General features: G+C 42.0%; 1 protein-coding gene and 1 pseudogene across 1 annotated transcript in view; one reads left to right on the forward strand and one right to left on the reverse strand.

The window, feature by feature from the left end:
* Positions 1-21,592, forward strand: part of LOC112611883 — a 272,327-nt pseudogene that overhangs the window by 118,247 nt on the left and 132,488 nt on the right.
* LOC112612816 (zinc finger protein 43-like) overlaps positions 6,313-21,592 on the reverse strand; it is a 108,532-nt gene continuing 93,252 nt past the window's right edge. Inside the window, 4 exon segments of the mRNA XM_025367746.1 lie at positions 6,313-6,416; positions 10,643-10,688; positions 10,690-11,063; positions 11,066-11,683. Coding sequence (XP_025223531.1) covers positions 6,313-6,416; positions 10,643-10,688; positions 10,690-11,063; positions 11,066-11,683 — 1,142 coding nt within the window.

Genomic DNA, 21,592 nt, shown 5'->3' on the forward strand with positions numbered 1-21,592 from the left:
TTGTAATAAAATAAAAGATGAATCACTGCCTTCCAGGGAAAGGAGTTAAGACTCCATCTCGAAAAAAAATGTTGATAATAAAAAATACAAAACAAAGCATGATAATATTGATGGCTGTTGTGAGACCTTGGTTCTTGTCTTCTTAGTTTTAAAACATTTAAACAAGAGACACAAAACAAAGAAGATACAACATGGAGTAATTTATTGCAAAGTAGAAATGCTATTATAAAAGTTAGGTGAAGAGGCCGGGCATGGTGTCTCATGCCTGTAATCCCAGCACTTTGGGAGGCCGAGGCAGGTGGATCATGAGGTCAAGAGATTGAGACCATCCTGGTCAACATGGTGAAACCCTGTATCTACTAAAAATACAAAAATTAGCTGGGCATGGTAATCCCAGCTACTCGGGAGACTGAGGCAGGAGAATCACTTGAACCAGGGAGTTGGAGGTTGCAGTGAGCAGAGGTCATGCCACTGCACTGCAGCCTGGCAACAGAGACTCTGTTAAAAAAAAAAAAAAAAAAGAAGAAGAAGAAGAAAAAAGAAAAAAACAGGGTGAAGAATAGCCAGTACTCCCTGAGAGAAAAAAAAGATTCAGGGTAGCATGAGACAGCAGGCCGCGCGTGGTGGCTCATGACTGTAATCCCAGCACTTTGGAAGGCTGAGGTGGGAGGATCACCTGAGGTCAGGAATTCGAAACCAGCCTGGAAAACATGGTAAAACACTGTCTCCACTAAAAATACAAAAAATTAGCTGGCTTCGTGGCAGGCACCTGTAATCCCAGCTACTCAGGAGGCTGAGGCAGGAGAATTGCTTGAACCCAGGTGGCGGAGGTTGCAGTGAGCCAAGATTGCACCATTGCACTCCAGCCTGGGCAACGAGACCGAAACTTCATCTCAAATTTAAAAAAAAGAAAGAAAGAAAGAAAGAAAGAATGAGACAGCAAAGACTGGAACTAGGGACATTCCATTTTTGGGAGTCTTACATAATTATTTATAAGGAGGTGGGAAGAGATGTTACTAATAAGCATGTTCTGGGTGGTTCTCTTGGTACACAGACACAGTACCTGTACATGTTTCTTTATATGTCACATATCTCATTAGCATCTTAAATCTCCACACACGTGTGTTTTTTTACTATTATAATGAGCAAAAGGTCAGTTAGAGGACAAGTAAAATCAAAATGTGCTCTCTGCACGGGAATTTCCCTACTGGAGAGAGATTTTCTTGAATGAGCTGAAATCCAATGTAAATGCCGGTGCTTATTGTGTTGGCAGTCTGCAGTCGTCGTGCAATTGCCATGGTTGCTGCATCCCCAGGACACAGCCACTCTCTTGACTACCTAGCTTGCCTCAATAGTATTTGTCTTGATTTATTCCCATCTATCAACTCTGAGACTCAGATTAAGCTGTTCTGTCAACATTGTCAAGACGGGGAAAATTAAAAATTTTAAATCAAATATATTTGAGCTTGATTTGGGTCACTAGCTGTGTATCCAAGAGAAATTATTTTACATTTTTGGAGCCTCAATATTAATAAACATTATTTTCCCCAAGACTATTTTAATTCATGCATGGTAGCTAGAATACATGAAAGTCTTGTCTAAATACTAAACATTTAAGAGAAAGAAAATCATTCATTTTTCAAATATATAAGTGAGTTGTTATATTTTGTCATATTTAGTGTATTTTTTTTTAAAAAAAATGCCAAAATAGTAATTTGTGTGTGTGTGTGTGTAATAATAGACTGTTTCTAAGTTATGACTTCGCTAATTTTCACATATGGTTTTGACTGCTACTGTCGGATTTAGGTTAAATTTCAAATCCACTGTGTGGTTTTTGGGGTCATTTTGGGGAACAAAATATATTTGACCTTGACTGTTTGGGGAAACTTGGCTTCATTTCTGCCCTCTTTCTTTTTTTTTATATCTGGCACTTTAAAAATGACTAGGATTCAAATAAGGTTGATTTGGAATCAAGCAACAGAAATTCCCAGAAAAGGCTGAGGGAAATAGCTACTGGATAGTGCCTTTCTGTGATTTATACATGAAACAGAGTTCAATAAAATTTATAAAGTTATTGCAAGTTTTTTGGCCGGGCTCAGTGGCGCACGCCTGTAATCCCAGCACTTTGGGAGCCTGAGGCAGGTGGATCACCTGAGGTCAGATCTCAAAAAAAAAAAAAAAATTATTCCAAATTTTTTAAAATTAGAAACTAATTGCCTTCAACATATTAGTCTGTTGTCTTAGTTTGTCTATGGTAACTCTACCATGCAGAAACTTTAATTACAGAAAAGGATACTGCTGCTGTAATAAGTTTTGGAACAAATACTTACATGTTTATAAATATTTCTCCTTAATAATCCTTAGATACATGTCATTCTGGCTCAATCCTTTTTGCACAACTGTTTGTAAGTCCAGAGACTCCTTCCTATCAAGGTCAAGCCACGGTATTTCCAGGTATTTATTTATTTATTTATTTATTTATTTATTTATTGAGATGGAGTCTCATTCTGTCATCAGGCTGGAGTGCAGTGGCGCAATCTCGGCTCACTGTAACCTCTGCCTCCCAGGTTCAAGTCATTCTCCTGCCTCAGACTCCCAAGTAGCTGTGGTTATAGGTGTGCGCCACCACACCCAGGTAATTTTTGTATTTTAGTAGAGACGAGGTGACACCATGTTGGCCAGGATGGTCTCGATCTCTTGACCTTGTGATCCACCTGCACACGTGGTGTCAACGAAAAGAGGAGGAATTCACCTCTGTTGAAATGTGCTTGCTTTTTAATAAGCCACCTGCGTTTACATATGCGAGCCTCCAGCTTGCTTATCAGCTTGTAGCTTGACTTTTCAGGCTGTTTTCTGTTAGAAAAGAAATGGTTTGGGGGCTGCTTTTTAGTAAAGAAAAATTCCAGTGAGAGAACTCCTTTACCCTCTCTAAATGCCTAAAACAATTTCTTAATAACTCCTGTATTATTCCCTCCTCAGGAGAAGTATCCCTAATTGCTGTCATGGGGCGTCAGATGATGCATCTTTCTGGATACTTCCTGCTGAAAAGGGGCATCATGTTGGGGAACAGCAGTGGGGCTCCTGCTGAGGTTGATCTAAGAGTCCTTGAAAGAATGGTGTGTCCAGGCCGCCTGTGTGTACAGGCTCATACCTGTAATCCTAGCACTTTGGGAGGCCGAGGCAGGTGAGTTACCTGAGGTCAGGAGTTCAAGACTAGCCTAGCCAACATGGTGAAACCTAGTCTCTTATAAAAATACAAAAATTAGCCAGGCGTGGTGGTGTGTGCCTGTAATCCAAGCTACCAGGGAGGCTGAGGCAAGAGAATTGCTTGAACCCCAGGAGGCGGAAGTTGCAGTCGGTCGAGATCGCACCGCTGGTGCCAGAGACTTCATCACAAAACAAACAAAAAAAGAATGGTGTGTCCATGTGCGGCTCTGTTTGCAACACCATTTGGTGTTTGATTGCTTCTAGGTAAAACAAGATAATTTTTACCAGAAGGGTTAAAATATAGGATTAGAATATGCATATTAACATGACCGCTGTTAGTTGGGTAATATAACCTTATGGTATAATAGTAGAGTTTTATACCTGTCAGTTGTCCCAATGAATTGCAACACTGGTGTGCCTCCGCTAGATGTTGCTGTACATTACCAGAAATGTTAATATAAAAGTAACATTTTATTTAAGAAAAATATACATTTCCCCTTGACTTGCCATTAGGGAACACTTTTAGGTTTAGGCCATTTTTATAACTTTCAATATGATTGGGAGAAACACATCATCTGAGGGCTAAAGTAACTTTTGTGTTAATTTTGGCAATGCCTTTCTTTTAATTATTAAACTCTTCATTTCCATAGACCATCTTATAACATACTTAAACTTTCTGATTTGTCCTAAACATCCATTCTTTAAACAACCAGTCGGCCGGGCGCGGTGGCTCAAGCCTGTAATCCCAGCACTTTGGGAGGCCGAGACGGGCGGATCACAAGGTCAGGAGATCGAGACCATCCTGGCCGACACGGTGAAACCCCGTCTCTACTAAAAAATACAGAAAACTAGCCGGGCGAGGTGGCGGGCGCCTGTAGTCCCAGCTACTCGGGAGGCTGAGACAGGAGAATGGCGTGAACCCAGGAGGCGGAGCTTGCAGTGAGCTGAGATCCGGCCACTGCACTCCAGCCTGGGGGGCAGAGCGAGACTCCGTCTCAAAAAAAAAACAAAAAAAAAACAAAAAAACCAAAAAACAACCAGTCATTTCCTTTTAGAACAAGAATTTACCATACAAGATTCTACCTTATATAAAATCTCTTTCTTTGTAACTGTCTTTCTATAGCTTAGAGTGCACTATATTACCAATTTTTAATGAAAAATCCCACCAAGCTCAGTGAAATAAAACTTTCATGCTTACTTCTTGTCTGTAACTATTGCCCCTGATACAAGGATAATTAAGCAAAACAACCTTGACTAAATCTTTCCTGCAATTATTAATACTGTTATAAGGAGGTAATTAGGCAAAGTATTACAGCAATTAGAATGTTGCAACCAGAATTACACATTACAGGTGCCAAAGTGTATAGTTCTATTGCAAATAGTAGAGTGAGTATAACAATTCCTGCAACAGCTGCGTAATAGATCATTTTTGTTGTTTTAGAGATGAAGTTTTGCTCTTGTTGCCCAGGCCGGAGTGTAAAAGTGCAATCTCAGCTCACCACAACCTCAGCCTCCCAGGTTCAAGCCATTCTCTCACCTCAGCCTCCTGAAGAGCTGGAATTACAGGCCTGAGCCACTACGCTCAGCTAATTTTGTATTTTTACTAGAGACAGGGTTTCTCCATGTTGGTCAGGCTGGTCTCAAACTCCCGACCTCAGTTGATCCACCTGCCTCAGCCTCCCAAAGTGCTGGGATTACAAGCCCGAGCCACTGCACCTGACAATAATTTTTGTTTAAAATTTTACTTGCCAAGATATAACATTTTCCTTTGGGGATCTATGAAATTACAAATACAATCTCATGTATAATTAAAATCTCCCTGTATATATGTGTTTTTAAAAGTTCTAATATTTGGCAGTAAATTTTGAGAGAAAAGGGTAGAAATATAAAAAAGTATTTAGTGAGAAGGAAGTGAGATTGAGTAAGATGAGTAGCTCTCACTTATCTTTTATGGTTTTCAGCTTAAGTTCCTCTATTTTTTCACACTGATATTTAGGACACTCCTCTGGGCCATCAAGGGTTGCTCCCTCAGCTCTTCAGGCTTTGTGTCATGTATTCAGAAGTTGATACCTGTAACTTTTACTGCTGAGGGAGAACAGTGTAGGGTCCTTCCTAGCTTGGTTTAGAGAAGGAGAGAGGCGAGAGTTTTCACTAATACCAAATCTGGGTTAAATAGAGGTGGTTCTATTTCCTGGGGTTGGGCTTTTTCTAGTTGTGTTCATTACTGTTGGAAGTTCCAAGTGAAAATCTTGGTGAAGGATTTTAACGACTTTCCATGGGCTGAAAGCTGGCAAATAGAGTTTGCCATCCTCTGACTGTAGCCATCCTGAGAACTGGAAAGTATGCCCTTGAGAAGCGGCCTATTTTATTTCTGCAGAAAAGTACTGAGGTTTAATTTCTCTTATAGGGCCTTCCTAGATTAGAAGGGCTTGAAGTGTGTTGATGCCTTGGGGCTTCCTTACCACTGACTTAGCTACCTATTTCCTTGGCTATTTATTTGTTCCTTTTGATGTCCTTTACAATGCATCACTGCCATTTCTCATGGAATGAAAACCGAGGATAATAACCTGTTCATTTCCTGGTGATATTTTACAGAAGATCCATTAGTGGTAAGAAAATGTCTTTCCTTTTAAATGGCGGCATGAGCATAGAGAACTAAGAAAGCATGCTTGGAGTCAGTGGAAATGTTAGCTACCTTTCCCTTGCTTAATTCAAGTATTGTTGTAAGAGCTAATAGTCCAGTTAGTTGAGCACTTGTGTCTGGAGAGAGACATTATTTAGAGTGACTACAGCCTATCCTGGCTTATTTATTTCTTGCTATACTGGTTGTTAGCTAAGGGCTCCACCTAGAAGACAGTAATTCTGCCATGTTACATGGGGTGTAAACAGTTATTTCCTAGGGTTAATTTAGAGGCTTTTCTTATTATTTTTATTTTTATTTTTTTGACACGGAGTCTCGCTGTCTCCCAGGCTGGAGTGCAGTGGCGCGATCTCGGCTCACTGCAAGCTCCGCCTCCCGGGTTCACGCCATTCTCCTGCCTCAGCCTCCCGAGTAGCTGGGACTACAGGCATCCGCCACCTCGCCCGGCTAGTTTTTTGTATTTTTTAGTAGAGACGGGGTTTCACCGTGTTAGCCAGGATGGTCTCGATCTCCTGACCTCGTGATCCACCCGCCTCGGCCTCCCAAAGTGCTGCGATTACAGGCTTGAGCCACCGTGCCCGGCCAATTTAGAGGCTTTTCTGACTAGAACTACTGTGGCAATGCCTTGGAGGCATGTGTAAATAACAAGTGCTCCTAACTGCAACTAAGAGGTTGAGAAAAATATTAAGGTTTTCCTAAGATGCCCCTTTACAGTCATGTTACGGGAAGAGGGGAGGCCTAGATTTGAAAGGTAAAGAAAGACAGACTGGCTCTAGTGTTTAAAAGGAGGTCTATTTTCTTTCCTTCAATTTCCAGAATCACCCAGGGCTTTTGTGCTGTAATGGCAGTTTGAGCTGCTGCAGACAGGGATTTGAACCCTGGGACCCATCAGTCATGCTGGACCATCTGTGAGACTAGTCATAAACCCAGCAACCTTTGTCTCTGGGGGCAGTTTGATTTCCAGTGGTCTTTATCACAGGTTGGACAGGGTCAAGGTGGCTTCTTCTTGCTGTTTGGGCATTCCTTCTTAAAATGCCCTGACTTACCACACCAATGGCAACTAGCAGATGCACCTTAGCGATCCTGGACTTTGCAAGCTTGCAAAGCAGCTACTAGAGCCTTTGTCCTTCTCCTGAGCTTTCTCTCTCTTGAGCCACCTCCTGGTACCTATTATAAAAGACCAAAGTGGCCACCTTCAGAAGGTTCTCCAAGGTGCTATCTGGTCCTATAGCTTGTTTCTGTAGTTTCCTTCTGTATTGGGAGCTGTGTAATAAACTTGTTCTTTAGAATAAGCTGTCTGATGACTCAATCAGGGGATAAGGAGGTGTGCTCTATTGTTTGTTTGTTTGTTTAGACATAGTTTTGCTCTTGTCATCCAGGCTGGAGTGCAGTAGCATGATTTTGGCTCACTGCAACCTCTACCTCCTGGGTTCAAGCGATTCTCCTGCCTCAGCCTTCTGAGTAGCTGGGATTACAAGTGCCACCACCATGCCTGGCTAATTCTTGTATACGTTTAGTAGAGACAGGGTTTCGCCACGTTGGCCGGGCTTGTCTTGAACTCCTGGCCTCAGGTGATCCACCCATGTCAGCCTCCCAAAGTGCTGGGATTACAGGCATGAGCCACCACTCCTAGCCAGAAGATCTGTTCTATTAGTGCCTCTCTCAGCCTTTCCATAAAGATTGCAGGATTCTCAACTGGCTTTTCACCTATTATAGGCAATTTAGAATAATTGAGAGGTTTGGCCTTAGTTTTATGTAGGCCCTCTAATATGCATATTAAAAAGTGTTTTTGTTTTTTTTTTTTATTCCTCTGCAGAGGTATTGGAGTTCCAATCAGGGTTGTTAAGAGGAACTGCTTCTGGCCAGGCATGGTGGCTCATGTCTGTAATCTTAGCACATTGGGAGGCCGAGGCAGGTGGATCACCTGAGGTTGGGAGTTCAACACCAGCCTGACCAACATGGAGAAACCTCATCTCTACTAAAAATACAAAATTAGTTGGGTGTGGTGGGGCATGCCTATAATCCCAGCTACTCAGGAGGCTGAGGCAGGAGAATTGCTTGAACCTGGGAGGCAGAGGTTGCAGTGAGCTGAGATCGCGCCACTGCACTCCAACCTAGGGACCAACCTAGACTCCACCTCAAAAAAAAAAAAAAAAAAAAAAAAAAGAGTTACTGCTTTGCTTCCTATTTGGAATGGTGTTTCTGCTATTTCTTCACTTTCTCTATCTCCTTTTTTCCTTTTTGGTGTATTATAGGAGATATGTTGCTCATCTCCAAAATCCTTTGCTGCCTGCAGAGCTGCCTGCTTTTCAGCTGTGGTTAGGGTTTGTTTTAGAAGCAGCATAACATCCTTTCATGGGAGGTAAACCACCTGAGTTAAATTCAGGAATGCTTCTATATACCTATTGGGGTTGTCAGAAAATCAGCCTGTCTTCTTTTACTTCCTAAGATCTTGTAATGAGAAGGGAAATTGAGGTGGCCCCAAATAAGAGGGATTATTACATGGTTCCACCAGAAGTTGCTTTCTAATTTTGTGGAGTTATTCTCTATAGGCCTTCCTGATATGACTGTTAAAAAAGCTGGGTTGGGTCAGGCACAGTGGCTCATGCCTGTAATCCCACCACTTTGGGAGGCCCAGGTGGGCAGATCACCTGAGGTCACAAGTTCAAGAGAGCCTGGTCAACATAATGAAACCCTGTCTCTATGAAAAATACAAAAATTAGTTGGGCATGGTGATGGGTGCCTGTAATCCCAGCTACTGGGGAGACTGAGGCAAGAGAATCACTTGATCCTGGGAGGCAGAAGTTGCAGTGAGGTGATGTCACACCATCACACTCCAGCCTGGGCAACAAGAGTGAAACTCAGTCTTAAAAAAAAAGAAGGCCGGGCGCGGTGGCTCAAGCCTGTAATCCCAGCACTTTGGGAGGCCGAGACGGACGGATCACGAGGTCAGGAGATCGAGACCATCCTGGCTAACCCGGTGAAACCCCGTCTCTACTAAAAAAAATACAAAAAACTAGCCGGGCGAGGTGGCGGGCACCTGTAGTCCCAGCTACTCGGGAGGCTGAGGCAGGAGAATGGCGTAAACCCAGGAGGCGGAGCTTGCAGTGAGCTGAGATCCGGCCACTGCACTCCAGCCTGGGCCACAGAGCGAGACTCCGTCTCAAAAAAAAAAACAAAAAAAAAAAAAAAAAAAAAAAAAAAAAAAAAAAAAATAAAAAAAAAAAAAAAAAAAGCTGGGTGTGTCTTATAACACTTAAAAAAGTTTACTATAAATGTCATCCCCTTATTTAAAAAAAGAAAAGTCACTTTNAAAAAAAAAAAAAAAAAAAAAAAAAAAAAAAAAAAGAAAATGAAAAAAAAAAAAAAAAAAGCTGGGTGTGTCTTATAACACTTAAAAAAGTTTACTATAAATGTCATCCCCTTATTTAAAAAAAGAAAAGTCACTTTTAAAAGTCCTGAAGTTAAAGGAGTTCCAGTGTTTGAGTGTACTTCAGAGGGTTGCTGAAGTTGATCTGTTACCAACTTAGAAAAAGAAGTGAAAATAGGTCAGGCTCAGTAGCTCACACCTGTAATCCCAGTACTTTGGGAGGCCAAGGCAGGTGGATCACCTGAGGTCAGGAGTTCAAGATCAGCCTGGCCAACATGGCAAAACCCCATCTTTACTAAAAATACAAGAATTAGCCAAGTGTGGTGGCACATGCCTGTAATCCCAGCTACTTGGCAGGCTGAGGCAGGAGAATCGCTTGAAGGAGGCAGTAGCTGCAGAGAGCCGAGATCATGCTACTGCACTCTAGCCTGGGCAACAGAGTGAGACATCATCACAGGGGAAAAAAAAAAAAAAAAAGAAAGCAAAAGAAGTGATAATAAAAGCGTCTTTTTAGTCTCCCTCCTTTCAGTGTGACCCAGGGTAGAGGAAAAAACAGCTGAAGCATCTCGACTGTTTTTTCTCCTTTGTTCCTGGCTCCCAGCAGCATGTTAAATGTGGCACCCACAGTTGTAGGTGTAGCCCTCCGAGCCATGGAACTGGATAAACGAAGTGATGGGATTTAACCACAATTACCCACACAGCCTTAGTTAGCTACTTGTGACTCCACTTTGACATTCTAAACTTGTGTGATCTGCCTGGCTCCCCAAAGAATGGATCTCTGGAAAAACTGTAATGGTAGCATGTAGGCAATGATTACATCTTCCTTCTTAATGGAGGAAGTGTGCTGGTTGGAGCTCTATATCCTGCTCTTATGGCCCACGCTCAAACATTTCACCTTAGAAAATGGTTCCAATTAACTTCCAGACTTAAAACCTCCTAAGTACTGTTCTAACGGCAGACAGAATGGGTACACCAAAGCAACCTAAAGGGGGCCGCGCACGGTGGCTCATGCCTTTAATCCCAGCACTTTGGCAGGCTGAGGCAGGCAGATCACAAGGTCAAGAGATTGAGACCATCCTGGTCAACAAGGTGAAACTCCGTCTCTACTAAATATACAAAAAAAATTAGCTGGGTGTGGTGGCAGGCACCTGTAATCCCAGCTACTCGGGAGGCTGAGGCAGGAGAATCACCAGAATCCAGGAGGCAGAGGCTGCAGTGGACCGAGATTGCGCAACTGCACTCCAGCCTGGATAACAGAGCAAGACTATGTCTCAAAAAAAAAAAAAAATTCAGGACTGGTTAAAGGCTTTTCCACATTCTGCACACTTGTATGGTTTCTCTCTAGTATGAACTTTCTGGTTTAGAAAAGTTTGAGGTGTTGTCAAAAGCATTGTTACCTTTTTCTTGTTTGTAGAGTTTCAATCCAGTATGAATTATCTTATGTATGTGAAGAATTGAGGACTTGTTAAAAGGCTTTGCCACATTCTTCACACTTGTAGAGTTTCTCTCCAGTATGAATTTTCTTATTTGTAGTAAGGATTGAGGTTCAGCTAAAAGTGTTGCCACATTCTTCACATTTGTGGGGTTTCTCTCCAGTATGAATTGCCTTACGTGCAGTAAGTTGTAAGGACTGGTTAAAGGCTTTGCCACATTCTTCACATTTGAAGGGTTTCTCTTTAGTATGAATTATATTATTCATAGTAAGATTTGAGGACTCATTAAATGCTTGGCCACATCTGTAGGGTTTCTCTCTGGTATGAATTCTCTTATATTTAGTAAGGGTTGAGGACCAGTTAAAGCCTTTGCCACATTCTTTACATTTGTAGGGTTTCTCTCCAGCATGATTTTATGTGTAAGAGTTGAAGATTGGTTAAAAGCTTTGCCACATTCTTCATATTTGAAGGGTTTCTCTTTAGTATGAATTATCTTATGTTTAGCAAGAGTTGAGGACTTACTAAAAGCTTTGCCACATTCTTCACATTTGATGAGTTTCTCTCCAGTATGAATTATCTTACGTTTAGTAAGAGTTGAGGACCAGTTACAGCTTTTGCCACGTTCTTCAAATCTGTAGGGTTTCTCTCCAGTATGAATTATCTTATGTTTAGTAAGAGTTGAGAACAAGTTAAAGGCTTTGCCTCATTCTTCATATTTGTAGGGTTTCTCTCCAGTATGAATTCTCTTGTGTTTAGTAAGAGTTGAAGAACAGTTAAAGCCTTTGCCACATTCTTCACATTTGTAGGGTTTCTCTCCAGCATGAATGAACTTACATGTAGTAAGGTGTGAGGACCAGTTAAAGGCTTTGCCACATTCCTCACATCTGTAGGGTTCCTCTCTTGTATAAATTATCTCATGTGTAGTAAGGGTTGAAGACTGCTTGAAAGCTTTGCCACATTCTTCACATTTGTAGGGTTTCTCTCCAGTATGAATTCCCCTGCGTCTAGTAAGGGGTGAGAACCAGTTAAAGACTCCCACATTCTTCACATTGGTAGGAATTCTCTCTAATAGAAAAATCTTCTATGTTGAGTTAGGTATAAAACCATAAAAAATAATTTGTCACATTTTTTACATTTGAAAAATTTCTTTCCAGTATGTCTTATTTCTATTTGAATTTGAAAATTTATGAATGACTTTCACATATTTAGGACATTGAAATATTTTGCTCTTGGTAGTTGTCAAACACTGGTTTAGTCCATCACAACCTTCTTTGTGCACATTACACTCATCTGCACTCTTACGGCCTTTTGTTAATTGTAAATTCTCATGTCCACATTTTCCATATCTTCTCAGTACCACTTTTTGGAAAGAATTTTTTATGTCTTGCTCTGGCCTAAAGTCTTGGGCAAAATGAGAACATACAACTGAAAGAAATAAAAATGACAAATCACTTACTAGGCTCAGATTAATATAGTTTACAAATCTCACCTATAAAATTATACAAACTAAAGAAGATGGCAAAGCAAAATATCAAAAGCCCTAATTTCTTTATAGACATATAAATGTAACAAAAACACTAACCAAAATACGTGTGAGGAAAGTTTATAAATGAGTTAAGTTTGTGAAGTGCCCCAGGTGAGCACAATGCAAAGAGTGACATAGAAGAAAAAGAAAAGTCTCTTAGGTTTACCTAAAACTGCTCTTTCTGGTCCCCAATATAACATAGTGCCTTTAGAAGAAAACTGCCAACTTTTGGCTTTTTTAAATAAAGGTAAATACCAGCTCATATATCTTCATTACTTGCTTTTAGAGGCCTTTTCAGACATTGGTTTCTGTTTTTTTATAACACATAGTGCTGAAAGAAATGGTGGCATACTTTGGAATGACAGTTTAAGTCTGCTGAAACTACAGTTAAATTTTAAAGCAGCAGAGAGACTGCAGTATCAAAGACAGAAAAGAAGTGTAGCAAGTGATTACTATTAAGAAGAAACACAAATAAATGCCTTTAACTAAAAAATAAACACAAAATTATTGACAAGACTCATTCTAAGAATCCGTTTGAGGCCGGGTGTGGTGGCTCAAGCCTGTAATCCCAGCACTTTGGGAGGCCGAGGCGGGTGGATCACAAGGTCAGGAGATCGAGACTATCCTGGCTAACATGGTGAAACCCCGTCTCTACTAAAAATACAAAAAACTAGCTGGGCATGGTGGCGGGCGCCTGTAGTCCCAGCTACTTGGGAGGCTGAGGCGGGAGAATGGCGTGAACCCGGGAGGCGGAGTTTGCAGTGAGCCGAGATCACGCCACTGCACTCCAGCCTAGGAGACACAGCGAGACTCCGTCTCAAAAAAAAAAAAAAAAAAAAAAAAAGAATCCGTTTGAGAGACTCCCAGAATCTCTAACCAAGACAAGACAACAGTTTTCGGACTATACCAGGACAAAGCTACCTTATAAAGATTGTGACAGGTAACTTTTTCTAATGTACAAATTTCATTTGAAGACTACAATGTATTAAAAAATAGGGCAATGTGGTTCCACCAAAAAATTACAGCATTTTCAGAAAAACATCATAAAAGAAATACATACATTTATGTTAAAAAAGGAAAATAAATTGAATAATACTCAATGGGTGAAAGAGAAACAATGAGAACCACAAAAATCAAAACACGGGAAGAACAAAAATATTTAAAATATCAAAAAAACAGGAACTGGATGTAAAAAAAATACAACAAAGAATAACTGAAAACTCTTGAAAGAAAAACTGATATAGAAATGAAGAAGCTCAACAAAAAAACTAAGATACACACAAAGATATATTTATAACAAACACATATAAAAGCACCATTTCAAAGTCACAGACAAGAAGAGAATCTTAGGAGCTACAAGATAAAAGTGATGTGTCATTTGCAAGCATAGTCTTATTAGACAGCCAGTAAATTGTCAACAAATTTTTTCAGGCCAGAAGGGAACTGTATAATATAGTCAAAGTCCTGAAAAAAACAGTAATCAAGTAACTATAATACCATCAGCACATCTGTCTGCCAAATAGAAAGATAAAAACCTTCAAAAATAGCCAAATTCTGAAAAAGTATATTGGCACTCCATATGCCCTACATACGCTGAAAGCAGCTGCTTCTACTGAAAATAACAAAATTCAACAAAACAATAATCATATTAGATACATTATTTTCTGGGAAAGATACACACATATGCAAAAACTGAATTTCATAGCATTATCATAATGGTAATGTAAGATAATATGATTTGTAATATTAATAACAAACTGGAAAACATAACAGTATAGGTTTTATATTTAACTGAAGGTGTATGAGATTAAAATATATTGTTTTAACTTTAAGATGTTTAATCTCCATTTTTCCCATCCTGGCTAACACGGTGAAACCCCGTCTCTACTAAAAAATACGAAAAACTAGCCGGGCGAGGTGGCGGGCGCCTGTAGTCCCAGCTACTCGGGAGGCTGAGGCAGGAGAATGGCGTAAAAACCCGGGAGGCGGAGCTTGCAGTGAGCTGAGATCCGGCCACTGCACTCCAGCCTGGGCGACACAGCGAGACTCTGTCTCAAAAAAAAAAAAAAAAAAAAAAAGATGTTTAATCTCCATTTTTCAACACAGTTACATTAGATGTCAAGATGATTACATTATATTTATGGATAGTATGCAAAACAAAATGAAAAAATAAAGCGTGTCACAACAAAATTAAAATACACAAAAATTAAGGCAGTGAAACAGGAAATGAGAAAAAAACATATCTACAAGAAACACATAAAACAGTAAAAATGAGATGGTTTCTGAGGACTTAGTCTTTTCCTAAGCTGGCTCTGAGGAATCTAGGCACTTTCGATGCGTGGAATTCTTCCCAGTTTAGCAAACCCTTTCCACCAAAGGGCAGCTAGAGTGCACTGTTAAGTGGTTCCCCAATCCCATGCATCCTGATGGGGAGACCTCCCAACAGACATCATCAGACAACATATACAGGAGTGTTCCCACTGTCATCAGGTCGGTGCTTCTCTGCAACAAAGATTCCAGAGGAAGAAGTAGGCGACTAGTCATCTCTGCTGTTCTGCAGCCTCCACTGGTGACATCTCCAGGTGTGGGATGGACCCAGGCAAATATGGTCTGGAGTAAACCCCAAGCAAATTTCAGCAGCCCTACAGAAGACAGCCCTGACTGTTAAAAGAAAAACAAACAGAAAGCAATAACAACAACAGCATTGGGCCGGGCGCGGTGGCTCAAGCCTGTAATCCCAGCACTTTGGGAGGCCGAGATGGGCGGATCACGAGGTCAGGAGATCGAGACCATCCTGGCTAACACGGTGAAACCCCGTCTCTACTAAGAAATACAAAAAATAGCCGGGTGAGGTGGCGGGCACCTGTAGTCCCAGCTACTCGGGAGGCTGAGGCCGGAGAATGGCGTGAACCCGGGAGGCGGAGCTTGCAGTGAGCTGAGATCCGGCCACTGCACTCCAGCCTGGGCGACAGAGCGAGACTCCGTCTCAAAAAAAAAAAAAAAAAAAAAAAAAAACAAAAACAACAACAGCATCAACAAAAAAGTTCCCAAAAAACCTTATCCAAATTTCAGCATTCTCAAAGATTGAAGTTAGGTAAACTCACAAAGATGAGAAAGAATCCACACAAGAATGCTGAAGACTTAAAAAGCCAGAATGCCTCTTCTTCTCCAAATGATTGCAACACCTCTCCAGCAATGAAACAGAACTGGGCAGAAGCTGAGAGAGATGAATTAACAGAAGTAGGCTTCAGAAGGTGGGTAACAGTGAACTTTGCTGAGCTAAGACAGCATGTCCTAACCCAATGAAAAGATGCTAAGAACCATGAAAAACATTACAGGAGCTGTTAACCTGAATAACCAGTTTAGAGAGGAACATAAATGAACTGAACTGTGCTTTTTGGTTCCTCAATAATCGAGTAGACCAAGCAGAGGAAAGAATTCAGAGCTTGAAGACTATCTTGCTGAAATGAGACATGCAGACAAGGTTGAAGCAAAAAGAAATGAAACAAATCTCTGAGAACTATGTGATTATGTAAAAAGGCAACCTGCATCTGACTGGGATACCTTAAAGAGATGGGGAGAATGGAACCAACTTGAAAAATATACTTTAGGATATCACCCAGAAGAACTTTTCTAACCTAACAAGAGAGTCCAACATTTTAATTCAGAAAGTCCAGAGAACCCAGTAAGATACTCCATGAGAAAACCAACCTCAATACATAGAATCATCACATTCTTCAAGGCTGAAATTCAGGAAAAAATGATGAGGGCAGCCGGAGAGAAAGGCCAAGTAATCTACAAAGAGAAGCCCATCAGACTAACAGTGGAACTCTAAGCAGAAATCCCACAAGCCAGAAAAGATAGAAGACCAATACTCAACATTCTGGGATTATAATTCCTTGGAAAAATTAGAAACTGGCATGCTGTAATAATTTTTCTTTAAACATGTCCTTCGGCCGGGCGCGGTGGCTCAAGCCTGTAATCCCAGCACTTTGCGAGGCCGAGACGGGCGGATCACGAGGTCAGGAGATCGAGACCATCCTGGCTAACACGGGGAAACCCCGTCTCTACTAAAAAATACAAAAAACTAGCCGGGCGAGGTGGCGGGCGCCTGTAGTCCCAGCTACTCAGGAGGCTGAGGCAGGAGAATGGCGTAAACCCGGGAGGCGGAGCTTGCAGTGAGCCGAGATCCGGCCACTGCACTCCAGCCTGGGCGACAGAGCAAGACTCCGCCTCAAAAAAAAAAAAAAACAAAAAACATGTCCTTCAACCATATACTCAAAAGGGCAATGTGACTGGTGTTCAGAAGTACTGCCTCCCAACATACTAAACACGATTTTCAGTTTTAAGAGGCCGAGGCAGGCAGATCACCTGAGGTCAGGAGTTGAAGACCAGCCTGGCCAATATGGCAAAACCCCATCTCTACTAAAAATACAAAAATTAGCCGGGCATGGTGGTGGGCGCCTGTAATCCCAGCTACTCGGGAGGCTGAGGCAGAGAATTGCTTGAACCCAGGAGGTGAAGGATGCAGTGATCCGAGATCGCGCCACCGCACTCCAGCCTTGGGTGACAGAGTGAGACTCCATCCAAAAAAAAAAAAAAAAAAGTCAGAGGTGACACAAGCAAATAAAAAACCATTTTATGCTCATGCATAGAAAAGATCAGTATCATTAAAGTGGCCATACTGCCAAAATAAATTTAACAATTTGTTACTATTCCTATCAAACTACAAAATAACATTCTAAAAAAAACAAAAAACAAAAAACACTAGTTTACAATTTATATGAAACTGAAAAAGAACCCAAATAGCCAAGGCAATCCTAACCAAAAAGAACAGAGCGGGAGGCATTACATTACCCCACTTCAAACTATACAACAGAGCTACAGTAACCAAAGCACCATGATACTGATACAAAAACAGATTGATAGACAAATGCAACAAAACAGAGAGCCCAGAAATAATGTCATAACATTACAACCATCTGATCTTCGACAAAGCTAACAAGAGGAGTGTGGGAAGAATTCCATAAATGGTGCTGCTATAACTAGCTACCCCTATGTAGAAGACTGAACCTGGACCCCTTCCTTATGCCACACATCTACAACCATCTGAACTTCAACAAAGCTGACAAGAGGAAAGTGGGAAGAATTTTTTATTTAATAGATGGTGCTGGAATAACTAGCTAGGACTACGTAAAAGATGGAAACTGGACCCCTTCCTTAAACCATATATAAAAATCAACTCAAGACGAATTAAAGACTTAAATGTAAAACTTAAAATTATTATTATTATTATTATTATTATTATTATTATTATTTGAGATGGAGTTTCACTTTGTTGCCCAGGCTGGAGTGCAATGGCGCAATCTTGGCTCACTGCAACCTCCGCCTTCTGGGTTCAAGCGATTCTCCTGCTTCAGCCTCCCGAGTAGCTGGAATCACAGGCACGCGCCACCATGCCTGGCTGATTTTGTATTTTTAGTAGAGACGGTGTTTCACCATATTGGTCAAGTTGGTCTCGAACTCCTGACCTCAGATGATCCACCTGTCTCAACCTCCCAAAGTGCTGGAATTACAGGCGTAAGCCACTGCGCCCGGCCAAAATTATTATTTTTTTAAACCCTGCAAGATAAATAACCTAAGAAATAGGAACTAGACATAGGAACTGGCAAATATTTTATAATGAAGATACCAAAAGCAATTGCAACAAAAGCAAAAATTGACAAATGAGACCTAACTAAAGAGCTCTTTACAGCAAAGGAAACTATTAACATAGGAAACAGACAACCTACAGAAAAAAAGAAAATATTTGCAAACCATGCTTCTGACAAAGGTCTAATACGCAGAATCCATTAGGAACTTAAGTTTACAAGAAAAAAACAACCTCACTAAAAAGTAGGCAAAGGATATAAATAGAAGCTTTTTTTTTTCCTTTGGAGAATGAGTCTCACTCTGTTGCCCAGGCTAGAGTGCAGTGGAATGATCTCAGCTCACTGCAACCTCTGGCTCAAGGTTCAAGCAATTCTCTTGCCTCAGAGTAGCTGGGACTACAGGTGTGCAGCACCACACTCAGCTAATTTTTGTATTTTCAGTAGAGACAGAATTTTGCCATGTTGACTAGGCTGGTCTAGAGCTGACCTCAAATGATCCACCTCCCTCAGCCTCCCAAAATGCTGGGATTACAGCCGTGATCCACTGCACCTGGCCAAACAGATGCTTTTCTTGCTTTTCCTTCCTTCCCTTCCTTCCCTTCCTTCCTTCCTCCCTCCCCCTCCCTCTCCCCGCTTCTCTTTCTTTCTTTTCTTTTCTTTCTTTTTCTTTTCTTTCTTTCCTTTCTTTTGTCTTTCTCTTTCTCTCCTCTCTCTCTCTCTGTCTCTCTCTTTCTTTCTTTCTTCTTTCCTTCTTTCTTTTCAGACAAAGTTTCACTCTTGTTGCCTAGGCTGGAGTGCAGTGGTACGATCTCAGCTCACCACAACCTCCACCTTCTGGGTTCAAGTGATTCTCCTGCCTCAGTCTCCCGAGTAGCTGGGATTACAGGCATATGCCCACACACCTGGCTAATTTTTTAATATTTTTAGCAGGGATGGGGTTTCTCCATGTTGGTCAGGCAAGTCTCAAACTCCCGAACTTAGGTGATCTGCCCGCCTTGGCCTCCCAAAGTGCTGGGATTACAGGCGTGAGCCACCATGCCCAGCCCAGATGCTTTTCAAAACAAGACTTACATGTGGCTAACAACCATTGTTTTAAAATGCTCAGTACTGGCCGGGCGCGATGGCTCAAGCCTGTAATCCCAGCACTTTGGGAGGCCGAGGCGGGTGGATCACGAGGTCAGGAGATCGAGACCATCCTGGCTAACATGGTGAAACCCCGTCTCTACTAAAAATACAAAAAACTAGCCGGGCGAGGTGGCGGGCGCCTGTAGTCCCAGCTACTCGGAGGCTGAGGCAGGAGAATGGCGTGAACCCGGGAGGCGGAGCTTGCAGTGAGCCGAGATCGTGCCACCGCACTCCAGCCTGGGCGACACAGCGAGACTCCGTCTCAAAAATAAATAAATAAATAAAATAAAATAAAATGCTCAGTACTAATCATTAGAGAAATATTTTCAAAAACCACAATGGGATACCATCTCACACCAGTCAGAAGGGCTATATTTAACAAGTCAGTAACAGATGCTGGCAAGGTTGCAGAGAAAAGAAAATGCTTATACCCTGCTGGTCAAAGTGTAAATTAGTTCAACCATTGTGAAAAGCAGTGTGGTGATTCCTCACAGAACTAAAAACAGAATTTGCCACTTAGCAACCTCACAATTGGGTATATACCCAAAGAAATACAAGCTATTCTATCAAAAAACACATGATGCACATGCATGCTAATTGCAGCACTGTTCCCAACAGCAAAGACATGGAACCAACTTAAATGCCTATCAGTGGAAAACTGGATAAAGAAAATATGGTATAGGCAGGAATGGTGGCTCATGCCTGTAATCCAACACTTTGGCAGGCCAAAGCAAGTAGATTGCCAGAGCTCAGGAGTTCGAGACCAGCCTGGGCAAAATGGCAAAACTCCATCTCTCCAAAAACTATAAAAAGAAAAATTAGCTGGGCATGGTGGTGCACACCTGTAGTCCCAGCTACTTGGGGGGCTGAGGTAGGAGGACTGCTCAAGCCCAGGAGGTTGAGGCTGCAGTGAGGAGACATAACACCACTGCACTTCAGCCTGAGTGACAGAATGAGACCTGTCTCTGAAAAATAATTAAAATAAAACATTCAATAAAAACAAAATATAGCACATATAAATCATGGGATACTATGTGGCCATGAAAAAAAGAACAGGATCATGCTCTGTGCAACAGCATGGAGGGAGCCGGCAACTATTATCCTTAGAAAACTAATGCAGAAACAGAAAAACAATTGCATGTTCTCATTTATAAGTAAGTTAAATGTTAAGAACACATGGACACAAAGAATGGAAAAGAAGCACTAAGGCTGAGTTGAAGGGGGAGGATGAAAAGACAAAAAGGAGCCAGAAGTGGTGGCTCATGCCTGTAATCCCACCACTTTGGGAGGCAAAGGCAGGTGGATCATCTGAGGTCAGTAGTTCAAGACAAGGCTGGCCAACATGGCGAAACCTGGTCTCTACTGAAAATGCAGACATTAGCAGGGCATAGTGGCCTATGCCTATAGTACCAGCTACACGGGAGGCTGAGGCACAAGAATCGCTTGACTTCAGGAAGCGGAGGTTGCAGTGAGCTGAGATTGTGCCAATGCACTTTAACCAGGGCAACAGAGTGAGATACTGTCAAGAAAAAAAAAAAAAAAAAGACAATCTGTTGGGGTCCGCGTGTTTCCTAAACAAAGGAATGAACACACAAGACAACACAGGACAAGACATACATGGCGGCCGCCCCAAACGGCACACTCTGCTTTATTTTATCCAGCCGTTTGTGGAACATTGCCAAGTCACAGGACATGTGTTGCTTCTCTGACCTTTCCTTGACTCGCAAGATCAGTAAACATTGACCAGTTCCCAGAGTCCGCTGTTTACAGCTGGCTCCTTTATCCTTCTTGTTTGCAGAGAAGGAATGTCCTGCTTTGTTTGCAAGAGCAGGGTTTATTGGGAACATCTCGTTTGCGAGCACAGTCCTCTACAACAATCAGAAAAAATACCTGTCTGGTGCTATGCTTAGTACTTCAGTGAAATAATAATCTGCACATCAAACCTTCATGACACAATTTTACCTATGTAGCAAACCTGCACATGTACTCCAAAACCAAAAATAGAAGTTAAAAGGAAGAAAATCGGGGCCACGCGCAATGGCTCACGCCTGCAATCCCAGCACTTTGGGGGGCCAAGGTGGGCAGATCACGAGGTCAGGAGTTCGAGACCAGCCTGACCAATGTGGTGAAACACCGTCTCTATTAAAAATACAAAAATTAGCCGGGCGTGGTGGCGCGTGCCTGCAGTCCCAGCTACTCAGGTCGCTGAGGCACGAGAATGGCATAAACCCGGGAGGCGGAGCTTGCAGTGAGCCCAGATCGAGCCACTGCACTCCAGCCTGGGGGGACAGAGCGAGACTCTGTCTCAAAAAAAAAAGAAAAAGGCCGGGCGCGGTGGCTCAAGCCTGTAATCCCAGCACTTTGGGAGGCCGAGGTGGGTGGATCACGAGGTCAGGAGATCGAGACCATCCTGGCTAACACGGTGAAACCCCGTCTCTACTAAAAAATACAAAAAACTAGCCGGGCGAAGTGGCGGGCGCCTGTAGTCCCAGCTACTCGGGAGGCTGAGGCAGGAGAATGGCGGGAACCCGCGAGGCGGAGCTTGCAGTGAGCTGAGATCCGGCCACCGCACTCCAGCCTGGGCTACAGAGCCAGACTCAGTCTCAAAAAAAAAAAAAAAAAAAAAAAAAAAAAAAAAAA

The sequence above is a fragment of the Theropithecus gelada genome, chromosome 19, assembly GCF_003255815.1.
Source record: "Theropithecus gelada isolate Dixy chromosome 19, Tgel_1.0, whole genome shotgun sequence".
Lineage (NCBI taxonomy): Eukaryota > Metazoa > Chordata > Mammalia > Primates > Cercopithecidae > Theropithecus > Theropithecus gelada.